This window comes from Centruroides sculpturatus, unplaced genomic scaffold, assembly GCF_000671375.1.
Source record: "Centruroides sculpturatus isolate CEXI.00-Female unplaced genomic scaffold, Cexi_2.0 scaffold1161, whole genome shotgun sequence".
Taxonomy (NCBI): Eukaryota; Metazoa; Arthropoda; class Arachnida; order Scorpiones; family Buthidae; genus Centruroides; species Centruroides sculpturatus.
The window spans coordinates 230,455-249,199 of NW_019385327.1; the positions used below are offsets into that span (position 1 = coordinate 230,455).

The 18,745-nt window shown below is 30.1% G+C and overlaps 2 protein-coding genes across 4 annotated transcripts in view; both read right to left on the reverse strand.

Annotated features, from left to right (window-relative positions):
- LOC111637701 (putative pyridoxal-dependent decarboxylase domain-containing protein 2) overlaps window positions 1-12,519 on the reverse strand; it is a 30,914-nt gene extending 18,395 nt beyond the window's left edge. For all 3 annotated transcript variants that reach the window (XM_023383269.1, XM_023383270.1, XM_023383268.1), the window contains exons 1-3: window positions 12,394-12,519; window positions 2,636-2,712; window positions 2,481-2,552 (exon numbers count right to left, since the gene is read on the reverse strand). In XM_023383269.1, coding sequence (XP_023239037.1) covers window positions 2,481-2,552; window positions 2,636-2,712; window positions 12,394-12,495 — 251 coding nt within the window. In that variant the 5' untranslated portion in view covers window positions 12,496-12,519. The remainder of the gene's footprint in view (window positions 1-2,480; window positions 2,553-2,635; window positions 2,713-12,393) is intronic.
- A 3,143-nt stretch (window positions 12,520-15,662) lies between these two features.
- On the reverse strand, window positions 15,663-16,793 carry LOC111637702. Its single transcript, XM_023383272.1, has one exon. The coding sequence runs from the start codon at window positions 16,791-16,793 to the stop codon at window positions 15,663-15,665; it is 1,131 nt and encodes a 376-aa protein (XP_023239040.1).
- Between the last annotated feature and the right edge of the window lie 1,952 nt (window positions 16,794-18,745).

Below are 18,745 nucleotides of genomic sequence, written 5' to 3' on the forward strand. Positions count from 1 at the left end.
GCCCGATCTCCTCTTCCAGTCGATGGTTATATGGTTGGCTTATATACGCTGGAAGAGGAGATCGGGCTGGAGGTCCGGATAGCGTAACTGGCAACGCATCTGCACGGTAAGCAGGAGTTGTGGGTTCGAGTCCCGCTCCGGGCCGATTTTTTCTCCCAGCGGTTCTAAATTATTTAAATTAATTAATTAATTTATAATTATTAATATTAATAAGAGATGGCACCTAACGCTTACCTCTAGTGCCAAATTGATTACGTAATTTATTTAGCATTAAAATAGCCCGATTGATTTTCGGCATTCGGTTGGTGTGTTACTATATTAAATTTCAATATATAATAATTACATTATAGTAACTATTAATTTTAAAGACACAGAAAAAAACAAATATAATGCTGGATCTATATGAATAAATGTAGTTTCATCAAAATGACTGAGCCAATCAACTTGATGATATACCAAATACCATTACATAGTTACTTAATTCTATATAGTATAAATCAGACCAAGCATTGAGGGGTCTCCTTACTGCTAAGAAGATTCAGGTTCACATCTGATTTGAGCTCTCAATTTTCTGTAGGTATGAATTCTTTATCCTTTCTTTATGCTTAATAACCTGGTCACTCACTCATAATATATGAAATTGTAACTAGCTATATAGCCTTCACTATGCTGGTGACGTTTACAAATCAAATCAAAATGCTAAAAAGTTCAGTCATTCATTTATTAAACATTTTTCAAGGCTGTATACATCTCATTATTGGATCCTTAACACACAAAAATAACATCCACGTACAGAGAACAAATTTTAACACATTCAAATGCTTTAAACTTTCTAAACATGTTGCAAATTTCATAACATTCCAAAAAATAAACCACCAACAGATCTGTTATTTTATGTTACCTGTTACATTGTCATTTTATTTTGCACTATTTTAACTTTTGGCATCCTACAAAATTAATGATGTGTTTAAATGTTTAAATCATTTACGTATGTTTGAATTTGTTGTTCTCTATTCAAGTACAGTATTTTCATGACTTCAGGTTTTGTTGTTTAGATATTTATATTATATATTATGTACTGTACAGAGACTCTCAATTTTTATTATTATTATTAAATTTACATGAAATAAAAATTTAAACTTTAAGATTTCCATTCTATCATAACTTGTATTGGTGTTTCTCTAGGGTTGTTGTTTAGTTTCAAAATGTTTAAAGAATATTTAATCCTTCTAATAAATTAATTAAGTTTTAAATCATGATAATTGTTGTTTTAATTAAATACATTAATTATTCAAATAAATCTTTCAAATGTGTAATAAAAGACTATAAAAAAGTTGCAGACTATTTACAAGAACTCTTATTATTTTACGTGGAACAACTTATATAACAAACAAGAGGTGAACACACCAATGGGGTTGGGCTACATCCAGTGACATTGCACAAATAGTGGTAGTATGGATGGAGAAGCAAATTGTTGCCAAATAGAAATAACAAAAATCATTTGCAGATATATTGACAATATCCTGATAATTTGCAATACTGAAGAACATGTATAGAACTTTGTGGACGATATCAATAACAATTCAGTAGGAATCAAGCTACAAATTGACCAAATGAACCAGCACAAGATCAACTTCTCAGACATTCTATTCTTTGTGTCTTAGGGAATTCACACAACACAAAAGTCTACAGAAAATCTACTAAATGTAACTCTTATATACATTGGCAATTGCAAGACATTAGCCCACAAATCAAGTGCATTTAGAACTATAATAAAAAAACAGCCATAACAAACTCCACTTTATAGAACACAGGGAACAAGAAATTTCTTTTGTAGAGCATACAGCTATCAAGCACAATTTCTCTTTTAAAGTAATTAAAGGCTTCATTAGGATGATCTTACCTCACTTCAAGAAAGGGCAGAGAGAACAAAGCCAACATTACAACAAAAGATAAAACTTTCATAGTATCAGATAAAAAGATAGTTTTGATTCTTTCCTCTTACACAAAATGAAACAACTAGTCACTTTTTGTATTCATATAACAGTGGGAAGTCTATTACTTTAACAATTAGTAGACCTCCCATTATTATGCACACACTTCATGCAGACAACGAAAGCATAAAAGAAACAAACAAAGCAGATATATACATCATTAAATTTGTGAAGAAAGAACAGAATCTTTATCAAGTATGCTCAACTTGCAGGACAATTTGGCAACAAATTAAACAACACAACGTAATGAAATAGTGTAAAACTCTTAGGCAATGGGCTTTGGATAAAAACATCCAAGTAGATTGAAAAAAATCTCGAAATAATCAAAAGTTGGGCAGATAAGCTGAACAGTACAAAAATTGCAAAGTTAAGTTCTACGTTTTATAGATTTTGTTGTTAAATTTTTTTTAAATAAATAAAAAGTAACAATAATTAGTTATATATACATATAAAATTTAATATAAATATATTTAAATTTTACAATACCTTGGTTGTAAAGGTCCAGGAATATATTTAGAACTTTCTTGCCTAGTAGAAGGATCATCAGGCAATTGCTGTCTACAAGAGATTTTTAAAAATTTTATTATAAAATAATAATAAATCTCAACAACAGAAATTGATATGTTACAAAATAAACTCACATTTGTATAGATTGAATGAAGTTTATACTATCTTGAGCCATATTTTGAATTTCTTCTAGAACCGTTCTGCTCACAGACTATAAAAAAAATTAAGCATTATAGTAGTAAAAATTGACTGTATTAGTTCAGTGTTACAGATTTACAACTTATTTCAACATAATCAGAAACTAGTAAATATAATTACAGGCAGTGGTGATATTCAGCGGGTTCGCACAGGTTCGGCCGAACCCGTTGTTAACATTTTCAAAGTTTTCCGAACCTTGTTAAACACACACAACATTTCTCAGTGGTTTTGCTTCTTTTAAAAAATATATTAAAATATACGTATTATAATCTGTAACACTACTAAACTAGAGCCTTATACTCCGTTTGCCTTGGTGCAACCTCCCTCGACCATTTCAATCTCGACTGAAACGACGTTCAATTGCGATCGACACGAGAGTTCTTGAAACTAGATCCAGTCATAAGAGAGATCCCACAATCCCATGCGCGCAAGAAAATACAAGATGGCTGCGGAACATGTGTCGTATTAAAATATGTACAAAATAAACCATTTTGAACACTCTTTTTTATTATTTATATAAAAAAATATAGTTCTGGCATAAACAATGTTAAATTTTAACTGACTGAATTAATTTTGCGAACGCATCTTTTTTATTTATATGGATATCTTAAGGTCAGTTTTTGCGCTAATGTTGCTAATGCACCATTTGAGTGAAAAAAAAAAATTAAGAAAAAATTTTCTGTTAGCGAACCCTTTGTTAAATATTTCGAATATCACCACTGATTACAGGAAGTATTTATATTTACTAGTTATAAAAACTTTGCTTCCTTCATTTATATACATTATTTAATGGATCTAGATATGTCTCTGTTGTATTCTTTTCTCTGTACAAAAATAAACTGTATAACATAAAAAAATAATTTGATGTTTTACTTTTTAATAAATATCAAATAAATTCTGGTAGATTACTAATTTAACAACAGAATGTATTAATTTATTTATATAAATAGACACATGGTAAAATCCACTCAATGGATACATTCCAATATGCATCAAACAGCATATTAATAAACCACAATGTACTAAAATGTCTTCCAATGTTCATCAATGAGTTCATCAGTGCAGCAACTTTTATGCATCACACTCATCAGTCTGTAGATACTGTAAACTTTGATGAAGCAGCAATATGGTAACCTCCACAGTTATATCATTAACACCATTTTTACTACACATTTTTATTAATCCAAAATTATTTTGACAAAATAAGTCTGCACATGCACTATAGAGCCATTTGCTTCCGCCTTCTTGTTAGGTTGTGAGACATTCCTGTATAAACTTGTTAAATTGCTCAATGGTGCATTGGTTGTGGCTGAGACCGATACATACTGAAATGTACTCATTATAATCATGAATACTATCATCAGCTGTTTAATGTTATCAAATTAACATGTTTAAAAACATAAGTTAAAATACACATTTAGAACCTTCTTATTGCAATCATCATTACTTGGCTACCATTACTTTTAAGTAATTAGGCATTTTTGAACTTATCTTTTGCACTATTAGCCTCAAAATTTGGCTAACAATGTACAGTCATTATTATTAGTCTTAATCATTGCTTTAAATGTTAAAAACTAATGATTTTAATCTTTATTTGATTGCAATATAGTAGTTTAACTTGCTGGAATTCATTAATTAAATTGTGTGTTGAACAAATTATTATTAATTAATAATACCAATAATAATTAAGATTAATAAATGTTCAGCACATTCTTTGTCGCACTCCTGACTTGTCTTGGAGATTGTGGTCTTAACCATAACTTAGTTGCCAAAGGCCTCACAGAACATTTCAAGGACCTTTGTGGTAGATTTTCAAAGATTAATGCAAAATTTAACATATCTTCAATTTTAAAGTTTATTCTTGAATCACGACACAGTCACATTAGCAAGCATTCTGGTTTGAAAAACTCAATTCCTCTCTGCAGACCAACACACAAATGTCTAAAACATCAATTCTTGGTGGAAAAAACTGCACTCTGCACTATCATTGAACAGCAGAAATGGTCTGGTTTCTTTTTAATTGTGTCATGTATAACAGGATGTGTTTAAATAAAATATTTCAATTTTAATTTATAAATTAGAAAATGGAAAATTATAACTTATTAACGATAAAATTTAACAAAAATATGTTATTTACACAAATTTAATTATATTTTTTATTCAACTTTTCATTTAATTAAATTAACACCTTAACAACATCAATAATCTGACCAGCAACCTATTAGCATATAACACAAATGCTTTTGCATTATTCAATTTTGTTTATATGTCTACACTAAAGACAATTTTGATATGATCGTCAAATGAGAATGGAAAGATGTGAAAACAATTGTAATAAATTCCATTAAATGTTTAATGAAACTTAACAGATGTTTTTGGGCTTGTTAATAAGGAGCAAACCAACACAAACGAAATTGAGCAACATGAACAACAGAGAAATTTCTGTTTTATAATTTGAAAATTGCAAAACTTTAGTTGACTTTTATTTGAAATTATAATTTATGTTACTTTTGTTGTAAAGCATAAATTATCATTTATAAAATTTTTCTTTAATGTATTTTTATTCTTCAAACTTAACTAATAACATAAAAGACAGCTTAAAACTTATATAATATATATATATATATTTAATATATATTATACATAAAATGACTGCACCACTGCATTAATGTAACAGATATAGCATGATGACAGTTAAGTTTTAAGTGGATCATGTTATAAAAATTTAATCTTTGGCCAACTTGATCTTACTTCTGTATAATTAAAAATAATTTATTAAGAAAGTAATAATTTATTTTATAGATATAAAGTATTTTTCCATCCATTCCAAACTTTTAAAATTAAGTACAGTAGTGTATTGATTACCCAAAAATTGATTAACTGAAATCAATTTCAGAGAGTAATAATTCCAGAAATTACAAAATTTTACATAATAATAACTAAAAGTACAGTAGTTGTGGTGCTTTTTTATTATTTCCGCAAGCGACTGTTTTAAAATATCACAGGTTGGTTCTTTAAGTTTAGGCAGCATGCATTTATTGCGACGACATCTAGATGGGGACGATGTCGATGAATGCTGACACGAGGAGGGGATGTCATCCAAGTGTTTGGGTATACAAAAATAATTCATTTATTTTGGAATATTCTGTTGTTAATTGACATTTATTGTACATATGATTGCATAAATGAAGAGGGGGAGGCAGTGGTAATGATGAATTGTATACAGAATAAGATGGGAATAAAAAAACGAAGAAAAATCTGTTGTTCCAATATGTGCATGCCACCTTATAATCATTTGAAAGGGATTATTAGTTTCCTGTTTTTACCACTGAGCACTTTTTGATACTTTTTACTTTTTTTGCATTTAAATTAGGGATTTTATGTATTTTTTTCTAAATCTAAAATTAAATTTTTAATTAATAATTTTTTGATATTTAAATATCTTCCTCTAATGTTAAATGATAAGGATGAATCCATTGTTTATGAAGGCGAGGAACTGAAGGATATCAAAGTCAGAATTGAAGGTGCTAGTAAATAATTTTAAAGCTGTCTACATAAAATACTATCGTCAGTTGTAATTCAATAAACTCAGATGGAAAGCATCTCTCTTCACAGGTTAAGCAGCATATTAAATATTCAAAACATATTTCCAATGGAGAAAGGGTAAAAAGAAGGAACAGTTTTATTTGGCATCATTAAATTCTGCAAAGGACAATGCAAGGAAGAAGAATGAATTTTCATGTACACAGACTACAGCTCTAATACAGTCAGAAATTACTCTGCATTTAAAAACTTTCTAGAAAAGTATACCAAGCATCAATCCCTGACCAAAACACACTAAAGAAAAGCTATGGTATATAGTCTACATATGAAGCAACTTTCAAAAAATATTGTAAATAGTAGGAAACAACACAATCTTTCTATATAAAAAGATAAGTGGTTTGTGACTCCTAAATACCCTGTAATAACCAGGCAAGGCATGTGGATTCTAGTAGCTTGTTCTTATACCAAAAATTTCTCATCCACTGGAGCATTCACTGATAAACTGAGAAACACTACACTTCATTCACACAAGTTCTTATGTAGTTAAGTTTCTAACTTTGAGGTAATCAATCTGTCTAGTGAAAGGCAGTAGGAAATTCTTAAACATGCCAAAACCAGTTGGATAGATTTTCTTTAGTGAAACTGGAATACTCCCTGGAAAATCCAGATATTCAAAATATAATTCCAGAGTCTCTTTAGTTGAAAAACCTGGAGTTTTAAGCGCAAGCCAATTATGTTCCTTTCACATTTATTGATAGAGAGATCATTTTCTCAGTCCAAATATTTATTTTCCTTATGCAGCCTGTGACTGATTGTGGAGAATATAGAAAGACTGTGTTTGCAGGTACATTGCTTTTCTGTTTGTAAACTATAAAACTGATAGATAAGATTCCAAAAGTGACTAACTGATTCAAATTTTCTATCATTTTCTTCAGTTTTACATGTTCTATGTATACTTTTATCCATGATAAAATGATAAATTTACTTCTATATGTTTTTAGGAATACTTTTTTAGAATATTTTTACAAAAATCCATCAATATTTTAACTCTTTTTTAAAGAAAATTTGCACCTAAACTTCCTGAGTTTAATAATAATGATTGTCTGCAATTTTCTGTAGATACACTATTGAACTATCTTGATATCAATACTAGTGTTAAGTTTTATTATAATACAAATAGAAAAAGAATGATTGAGTCACAGGCATCTAATGCATCAAACATTTCATTGTACTTAGGCACAGCAAAGCATTTGATGCATAAGAAATGATGTTAACATGATTAGAAATGCAATTTAGAGCAAATTTTTTATCTTTTATAACAATCTTACTTGATCATCAAGCCAGAGATTTAGTTTTTATTTTTAACTCTGTTATGTAAATCAAAGCAAAATAAAATATTTCTTTCAAAAAAGAATATAATATATAATTTTTACCTAAATACTATGTACTTTATTTAATATTAATTTAACTACTATGTATTTTTTCTTTGAATTCAAAGTTTCATCATTATGTTGTACACTGAAATGAAACAGTACTGCTTGTTCTTAATAAATTACACACTGTTTCTCATTATTTCAATCATTCAAATGTATTAAATTTCTATGTTTTAACCTTTCTTCTTTACTATTGTATTACAAATAAAATTAATATTTTTACTTTATTTAAGATATTTCTTATATATTTCCTATTTACTTTTAAAGTTTAGACTTAGTTCTTTCATAAAAATTCTTTCATTAAAATAAATACAGTGGAACCTCACTTAACAAGCACCTTGCATAATGAGTATTTCGCATAACAAGCAAACCAAATTGTAAAAAATTGACTCACTTAACAAGCAATGTTTTGCATAACAAGTGACAAGGAGAGGGAAAATCCTGGATTGTGCACATGCTCCATTAGTCTGTGTTTAGCACTCGTTCCACTAGCATCTTAGTATCTCTCGTGATCACACATTTTTCCAAACTTGTGTTCACACATATTACATATAAACATCAACAATCATAGCCTGTTATATAATAAACACGCCATCTTCTACTAAATTTAATGACCAATTCCAAATTAAATTTTTAAAATATCTAAATTAAAATTTATTTATTTATAATAATTAAATTTAATATGAGATGGCAACATAACTGCCTACTTCTAGTCAAATTAATTAATTTCTAATATTTAACTATAGCCTTTACATAGCCCAAGAATTTGGCATATCGTTTGGCATCTTCAGACATATTATCTGCGATTTTTTTGTTTTCTGCAAATCGAATTTGCGTTCCAGGTTGGTTCATTCCATGCTAGAAGAAGAGATGATGATTCACACTTCTTAATGTATATTATATAATTTTCTTTGAATAAACATTAGACAAAATATTTGAGTATTTTTTCAGCATGGAATGCATTATCGTATTTTACACTAATTTTTATGGGAAAAACTGTTTGGCTTAACGAGTGTTTCACATTACGAGCAAGATTCTGGAACAAATTATGCTCATTAAGCAAGGTTCCACTGTATAAGAAAGAATATGTAATGATAAAATATTGTTTCTTGTATTAAAAAAAATTATTATGTAAAGTTATAAATATATAAATATACCTTCATTTCAAACAGTATTTAAAATAACACATTATTTTCTATAATATTTCTTTTAAAATTAACATAGGACTTGTGTATTAAAGAATGTACTGTGAAAAAGATAAGTTAAATTGCCTTCTTTTCTGTTAATTTAGAAATTAAAGTAACTTCTTCATTAATTAAAGAATTCCTATAGTAGACAATGAATAAGTATATCTCTGTTTCAATCTTACTTTTTTTAATAAAATTTTTAAAGTAATATACAATTTAGATCATAAATGATGCAACATTATTATTATCTGTTTGGAAAAAAGACTATCAAATACTTCTTCCTAAAGTAACTGATGTAAAGCAACTCTATGCTAAAATTAGCAATAAAGTATTAAGACATTAAGTAAACAGACACCAGACTTCACTTTAAGTTCATTATTGCATAACAAACATCCTTAACAAATTAAGAAATTCAAAGAAAATGAATCACCTCAAACTCAACAGCTAACAATACAAGTTTAAACACATTTTCTAAAAGTAGTTTTTATGTTTTATGATTCAGAACTGAACAACTCAACTACTTATTTGATGTCAAAATGATAAATCTGGTTGCAAACATGTTATTTCTACTCAATTAGTTGTAAAATCAATTATATTATTACAAGAATCAATCAGAATTTTTCAATATCTCACATACTTGTATAAGGGACCATCCATTATGTGTACAATGATATACTTTTGGCAGATCTTCTTTAATTACATGTACAATAGTTTGTGATCCCCAACATTGAAGAAATGACTTAAACAACTTTTGTGAATATTTTCTAGTAATTTGGCTTATAAGAACAAATTTGTATGCCCCTAATAACACTAAAAAAAGTCCACATAAACAATGCATCAACTCCTCCTTCCCTAGTGTGTACTTTGATGTACCTTTCTCATACCTCCACCCTCCACTAAACAGTATACGTAAAGCGAATCGCATATATGCTACATCTTGAGCTAATTAAAAAACACTCATACTATTTTAACATTTTGTATTCTTCTGATAAATAATAATCAAGCAGTAAAATTTCTTAATAATAATTCTAAAAATATTTGTTTTTATAAATTTTATATAAAATTCTCAATTAACTTCTCAACTTAATTTTTATTTACATACATCTGTTGCTAGATGTTAATTAATTAATGTTTGAATAATTTGGCAGCAAATAGACATGTTGCCATCTGTTAAATAATTAATAAATCTATTAAATTTGCAATTTAAAAGTTAAATTTGTTAATATTGCCTTGATAAACAGAAAAAATAATCATTGTCATCATATACATGAGAGACTTATAGAGAGTTAAAGAATCTGGAGTTGTTTTGCATTAAGGAATAAAATAAAATATAACAAATAATATTCTTAATTATTTCTCTCTTTATTTTCTAATTTGTTTAATATACTGTATTCTTCAATCACTGTTCAATACTTTAAAGATATCTGTAAGTATTGCTTTTTTTGTAATTAAAATATAAAATCAATGTATTAATGTATACAAAATATAGGCAGATATATTGAAAGTGTCATCGCCACAATTTTCTACCTACAGACAAATACATTTATGTTGCTGATTCATCTTCTACATTCATATTTCTACACCTGTAGCATTTTTAATGAAGTAGAGTTATTACATTAAAAATGCTACCAATGTGCTATAACAATGAGTAATTATTTATTGCGACATCGTCACAATGACAGGCTGCAATTTTTAATCATATTTTTAATTTATTTAATTTAAAATATATGCTCTCCACCTCAAATTAATACTATACTGTACATCATATTTTTCCGTTAGCAATAGAGTTGTGCCGATCATCCATCTAACTCAATTTGAGGGAAAATTTTTTAATTGAAATGTGACTTCCAGTTTGCATCAAAAGTTCATAAATAGTTAATCACCCCTAAGCTTATCATATCTGGAGCTGCATTCTGGTCACCGTCTCTGGTCTTTCGTCTCTCACAAGCCAACTGCTGATTGGCTAATCATTTGGATTAGCCAATCAGCGACCAGCTTGTGAGAGACAAGAGACCAGAGGTGGTGACCAGAATACGGCCCCTGGTCTTGAAGTTTGTTTATCTAACACCATTCATGAGATTAAGGAAAGACATACAGATGGACTATAGTGGGAATTTATAGGTCTACAGTATTTTCAAATTGCAGCCCAAAAAGTACAGATTACCTGAAGAAAACTATATAAGCTAAAAATGAGCAAAGCAAAAAAAAAAAAAAAAACAATTGAATGCACAGTTCCTTACTCATTTTTATCAAACTAACAAATTTGTTAATAAATTAACTATATATATACTAATCAGATATTAAAAAATTTCATTTAAATAGATATACTACTAAAAGATTGCAGCCTATTTTTAGGAAAGGATTTTTAATTCCCAACTCTACAGCAGTATATATTCAAAACTATATATTCAAAATTAAATCTTTGTATTCTAAACCATATAACAAAAGTAGCTACTCAAGATCTGTTCTTAAGAGAGTCAAAACAAAGAGAGCCAATAATATGAAAACAGCATTGTGATGTTAATAGTGATCCTGATTGCTGTTTTTCAGATTAATCTTGTTTACTACATAGACACTAATGAATTTAAATCCAACAATTATAACCATTTTCATAATATATTTTTATAATTTTTCAAGGAAGTTGTGATTCTGTTTCTTACTTAAATTCTTTCACTGGTCAGAGAAATTGCACAAGGCACATAACTGATATTCAAGACCTCCACCTTTCTTTCTTTCTTTCACTGGGTTTATATGGAGACTTCAGCCATATAGGCTCTCTTCTCCGACAAGCACCAACTGGTGTTTAACTGAAGCGGCCTGTGTAATAGATATAGCGTCCCAATGCTACCACGTGATGACGTGGAGGGGTGTGGTTTTTAGGCCAGTATATTAACATAAGCAATCAAACTATTGTGAGATTTAAAGTCAAAATAGTGCCGAGGTTTTGACTAGCCCTTTTGTATTGTGATCAATGTAGCCAGTAGTGAAATGTTGTCTCCGTTGAGCCACAGTGGGGGCAAGCCAGAGAGTCGTGCAGGTGCCAAGTATGTAGAAAACTATTCAACGGGGCTGTCTCTGTTTTTAGACAGGCCAGTAGTGTTTCAGCGTGTCGAGATGAACTTTAAGAGCTCCATCTAGCTCACACTACTATTAATATACAAGATCACATATCTATATTCCATTTAGAATAATACATGTTCAACATTTGCTCTTCACTGCCTCCAATTTAAGAGCCACATAATAATATAAATGCAAATGATAGAAATGATATAAAATTAAATTAGGATGCTGAATTATCAATATAGTTTTTACAATTTTTAAATATTTCATTTAATAATCAGATAAATACATATATAAAGCTTTTCGCATATAGAAAATTAAATATAATAAGGAATTTTTTAAAATAAACAAGAAATTTAATAAGAAAAAAAATAAAAAACAAAATGGAAACCAAATGACACGTCAACAAACCATTTAATTAATTAAATTGTAAATGCAAAGGAATACTTTTATGTAATTAAATTAATTTACCTCGTTCTCTTTACTATTTTGTTCTTCGCTCGTATCATTATTTGATTTTTCTTCTTTTTTTTCTATATTTACTTTCGAAACTTCCCTTTCGTGGTCAGACATTTTCAATTTACACCACGCCGCCACGTGACGTGTCTCGGTTTATGTTTAATTAAAAGTTTATTTAAGTTACAAGAATTTTCTTTAAAATCGTTAATTATAATTTTAAATATATAAATTCAATTTGTAATATTTTTAATTATGAAAAATTAATTTAAAAAAATATATTTTTAGAGTTATTGAATCAATGTTGCCAAATGAAACCAAATAATTTTATTATTTATTATTTATTTTTTTTCTTTTGGCATATTACTGATTTCGAAGATTATTATTTGCCAGTCTTTTCTAAAAGATTTACCGTAACAGAAATTGTTTTTGTGCATTTTAAACTGATATTTTTTGTACAATTTCTCTATTTCTAAATCTATATTCTTTTATCCCCGTCTTTCATTGCGTGACTAACTCCACAGCGGGTCACCCCTCCCTGTAATAAATAAAGTTGAAACCAAATAAAGTGTATTAGCGCTTTACGTCAGCAATTCAATTCCCTTTTATCACTTTTTCCTGAAATTTTTTAAAATGAATCCTTTAGGAAAATTTATTTAAAAGCTTTGTCTGATTACCCCACACGTAATACTGTAAATTGAATAAAAGCTTCTCTCTTCGTTATTCCCATTTCAGGCTTCTTATCCTTGTACATTGACACCAAGATGCAAAATGCCATCTCTGTCTCATAGAACAAAAAAAATTTTTTAATTTGAGACTCTAAAATATACTGTAATATTGTATCAAAATAAATAAAAAAAATAAACTATTTTGTTTTGTACAAAAAAAATAACTAGATGTTTCGGCATACTTCGTATGAAACTTCGTACAACCTAATCTAAATAATGCATTTTAGAAATTTCATAGCGTCCTGTAATACTTTTTAAAAAACTCTTTTCGTTCTTTAAACATCAAGAAGACCTTTCTACTTAGTCCATTTCTAGCAAGTCAATTATAGATTCGGCCATNCGAAGATTATTATTTGCCAGTCTTTTCTAAAAGATTTACCGTAACAGAAATTGTTTTTGTGCATTTTAAACTGATATTTTTTGTACAATTTCTCTATTTCTAAATCTATATTCTTTTATCCCCGTCTTTCATTGCGTGACTAACTCCACAGCGGGTCACCCCTCCCTGTAATAAATAAAGTTGAAACCAAATAAAGTGTATTAGCGCTTTACGTCAGCAATTCAATTCCCTTTTATCACTTTTTCCTGAAATTTTTTAAAATGAATCCTTTAGGAAAATTTATTTAAAAGCTTTGTCTGATTACCCCACACGTAATACTGTAAATTGAATAAAAGCTTCTCTCTTCGTTATTCCCATTTCAGGCTTCTTATCCTTGTACATTGACACCAAGATGCAAAATGCCATCTCTGTCTCATAGAACAAAAAAAATTTTTTAATTTGAGACTCTAAAATATACTGTAATATTGTATCAAAATAAATAAAAAAAATAAACTATTTTGTTTTGTACAAAAAAAATAACTAGATGTTTCGGCATACTTCGTATGAAACTTCGTACAACCTAATCTAAATAATGCATTTTAGAAATTTCATAGCGTCCTGTAATACTTTTTAAAAAACTCTTTTCGTTCTTTAAACATCAAGAAGACCTTTCTACTTAGTCCATTTCTAGCAAGTCAATTATAGATTCGGCCATAAAGAGCGGCCGTGTGGTAAGTCTAAATTAAATTCAAGGATTCTGTACCACTTTTTTTTTTTTTTACTCTAAGAGGGCTTCTTTTTGCAAGCTTATTATGGATTCGGCCAGGCCCACAATGGGCTGCCGGGTAATGAGAGACGGTGCTCGACATATCCGAACGGACCACCCCCGAAACATTCCTGAAGATTTTTCGACCCGTACGGATTCGAACCCGAATCCCCCAGGGCGGTAGGCTGCGACCTTGGCCGCTCGGCCATCCGGCCATTGATTCTCTACTACCAGATTTAAGATATATAAAACTTCGACCAATTGAGATCAAGTAAGATCTAATCTCTGAAATACGGTTTTCAGTTATTATTGCAAGAAAAATAAACTTATGGGATACAGTATGTGATAGAATTAATATAAAGCAATTTCATGCGACATCAATGACAATAAAATATAATTAAATACTTTCAGAACTCAATCTGAATATTTGAAAATTTCGAAATCCTAAAAAGTGCAATATCGACATAAATAATCACATCAATCCAAATGGTGTTTTGTCACAACTTGCTATTTGCTTAGCGCCATATTTTTAAACTACAAAGTCTGGAGATAAGCCATAATGCCACCTGAAGTTGATATTGACTCGAAGTATAGTAACCTCCCTTTTATCTACCAATCGCTTAATAAAATAAAAATTTTGTTAAATTAAATTGTCCGAATTTTACATATAGAAGCATACACATGATAAAGACTATACGGTCTGAAATATAGCTATTGAATGACTAAACACTCCTCTTCAGATGGGTGTACTTTTCCATTTAAAATTATTTAGAAATTNATGTCAGTTAACATATAATCAGTCATAGCGGTTTTCAATTGTTCCGCTGTTCTAATGGATGTGTTTGGGTCACCGTCTTTTTTATCCCTTTTTGCATCTAATATGCAGTTCCAATCCCCTGCCATTATTAAATAGTCATACCCCGTTTTTACGTAGTTGTCGATATTCTGGAAAAATATTTTTCTCATGTGCCCATCTGTCGGCGCGTAGACATTTATTATACGGAATTTTTTGTTGTTTATTTTAACATCAATTTTACAAATTCGACCCTCGGCATCGTACTCAAAGCCAGCCGTCTCGAAGTGTTTTTGTATAAATATCGCTGTTCCACTGCTTTGTTGAGTACCATACGACCAAAAACAGTTATATTTACTGTTTACTTTTCTCTCAATTTCGATGGCACTGATTTTATTGGATACATGTGTTTCCTGTACTAGTACTACATCGAAGTTACTATGACAGAGGTTCCACAAAAATACATTGGTTCCGCGTTTCTTCAGACCATTTATGTTTATGCATCCTATATTCAGCTCCATTCTTGTCGCATTTAAGAAAGAATAACCCAGTTAATTTCGTATTATACAATACTCAGGTTTGAGTCTCATGAATTTTATATTCAGCAGGGGTATCTATATCTCCTGCTGTGTCTTCTGTCATTATATCTGCCCNAGTTAATTTCGTATTATACAATACTCAGGTTTGAGTCTCATGAATTTTATATTCAGCAGGGGTATCTACATCTCCTGCTGTGTCTTCTGTCATTATATCTGCCCAGCTGGATAAATTCTGAGAACCTTCATTGCTGATATCGAAGTGTTCATACTCCATATCCATGCTGTTCCCTTTATTTGACTGTTCATTATTTTTTATCGACTCATCCGAAAGCGAGGTCTTTCTTATTCTTTTACTCGGGTCCTTGTCACGACAAGTATTATTTAATTTTGTATCGCTACTAATTTCCGAGTTTGCCAATTTGTTATTTGTAATATTTTTGCTTCTTTCGCCTCCTTTCCGTTTATTCTTTTTCGTTTGTACTAGCTTGAACCCCTCCGTGTTGTTTATTTCTTCGGGTTTGTCAGTACTTATTTCCGGTCCATTTGCTTCATTGTTTTCTTGCTGTAAATTCTCTTTTGTCTCTACCCTTTTACTATCGTCGCTTCTGTACTGTACTTCCGTTGCAGATTTCCTCAGGCGAGAGGCATAGGTCGGTCCTACACAAAGCAACGTGTCATGGCCGAAATTTTTGCATTTAGAACAAAAGGGAGTAGAACAATTTTTCTTGATATGGCCGGTTTGACTACATCTTAAGCATCTCGGTACGCGATTTTTTATCACTAATAAGGCTGGAAAATTACATAATATAAATGTATGCGAAAGTATATCGACATTAAACCCTTTTTTTAATTTTAGAGTGACCAGTCTTTTGCCACTCAAAATATGTTCCAGTCCCGGCTCGTTTGATTTTTCTTTTCTTATTTCAATTTTATCACAGAATTTTTCTAGTATACTCTTTAGATAACTATCTGGTACTTCTAGAGGTAGCCAGTGTACTTTTCCCTCAACAAAATCTTCAATTACTGGTTTAATGATGCATTTACTACCCGTAACTTCGATTTCTCCGAGATTCAAGATTATACTTCTTACCTCCTCGTTGTTTAACGTTAATATCCATTTCCATTTTTGTTGTAGCGGTCCAAGTCCAATAATATCTTTACTGTCGACCGTATCTTGTAGCGCCGAAACGAAGTCCTTTTGTGTAAAATGACCAGAAGCACGTGGCAATTCTAACAACACAGATTTACTAAAATCAAGTAAATTTTCCATAGCTACTTACTACTATACTTAAAATTTACTCAGAAAGTAACGAATGATTGTATTAATAAGCAAAAACACTAATATAGAGCATACATTAGAGAATTAGAGAATTGTTTATTGGCCGCACTCATTGGTATAGCCTAAGAAACTTGAAAAGGAAAGAAGGATAAAAGTTATAGGAAGAGTGAAGTTTTAAGGTGAAAGAAAGCGAAATAGGACAGAATGAAAGTTAAGATATACAATTTGACCTTATAGTCACTGCTACACTTTTACAATTAAAGTAAGAAAATATATACAGAGAAAACGTTTGTACAAAATTTGAATACAGTATTTACAGTGAAGAGTTACATGCTGAGTGTTGAGCTTCTAGTTATTGTAGCTATACAGTATAATAATGTTTCAATAAAATTAGCAGGTACAAAAGAAANATTTTTTTCCAATATAAAATATATCTTTATTTACAGAAAAGTATGAGATACAATGTTTCAATCAATGATTGATGATTATTACATAATAAGTATTTCAGAACATAACGGTGTTGTAGTTAATGTGAATACATATATGAGTTTTCCCGGTAAAGATTTACAAATTTGTTATCATGATGTACAGTAGGATGTGAAAGTTGAGTAAACAGACTATATGAAGGAGTTGCGTTACAACATTTAGTTGTTAACAATTTGTAAAGTTATTTGGTCGTTTTTGTTCTTGGTGACTTGAATCATTCCCGTTTTTTCCCAGTTGTTGATTTTTTTCGTATTTAGATTCTTTTTGCTGTCATTTATCGTTTCTAGTAGTCTTTGTAAATGGAACTTGAATTTCGTGATTGTCGTTATATCATTGATTTTCCGGAAATNTGCTTTCATTTATCGTTTCTAGTAGTCTTTGTAAATGGAACTTGAATTTCGTGATTGTCGTTATATCATTGATTTTCCGGAAATACGCTGTGTTTTCTGCTTCTCCAGATTGCTTCGAATGCTGTTATTAAGATAGCGTAATTTACCTCTTTGTTTTGTATGTTATGAAGCCATTGGCGTTCATTCTCATTAGATGGTTTTTGAATATTGTTGAATTTTTCCAAGAATTCCCATAATTTTTTTGTATATGTGCATTGGAGGAAGGCATGGTTAAGAGTTTCTGTTAATTGGCATACAGGGCATTTATCCGTGGATATTAACTCTTTGTTTAGTTTCCATGTATTTGTAATGAGACAATTATGATGCATGCGCCAGAAGATTGTTTTTGCATTGTTGCTTACTTTTAGTTTCGATACAGTTTCTATTATGTTTTTGTTCCGGATGTTGGTTGGTGCTATCCTGTTTTGGGGTTTTGGTACGTAGATATCAACAAGCTTGTTGTATAATTCGTCAGGTTTTGATGACAATATTTCTTCATCAGATAAGTGTTCTTTTAATACTTTGTAGCACCGTATTACCTCCTGTAGGATTGCTGGCGGCTTCGACTGGTCTGTAATTTTCGCTGACGACACTACTATGTTGGGGATGTTGATCTGTAGGTAGGCTTTTGCTAAGCATGCCCATGCAGGATGACTGTGAATATTTTTTATTATATTTATACGGTAGATAAATGCTTTTAAAGATATCTCCTTCAGTCCAATTCCCCCATTCTCAACACTGTTGTATAGCGTGTATCTCCTGATTGGCTCATATTTGGATGACCAAATATATGTTGCTGTTATTCTGTTACCTTGTTGAGTGACTTTTTTTGGGAGTGGTTGTGTATAGAGCAAATACCACATTGGGCTTAGCAGCATGAGATTCGCAATTTTTGCTTTACCCAGTATTGATAGGTTTTGGTTGCTCCACTTGTAGGAGGCTTTAAGGACTTTTTCGATTTTCGTGTCCCACTGATATTTTATGTTTTTTCCGACTTGTACTCCGAGGATTTTGAGGTTTTCTTTCACCCAGTTGAAATTTCCATATTTACTGTGGAAGTTATTCCAA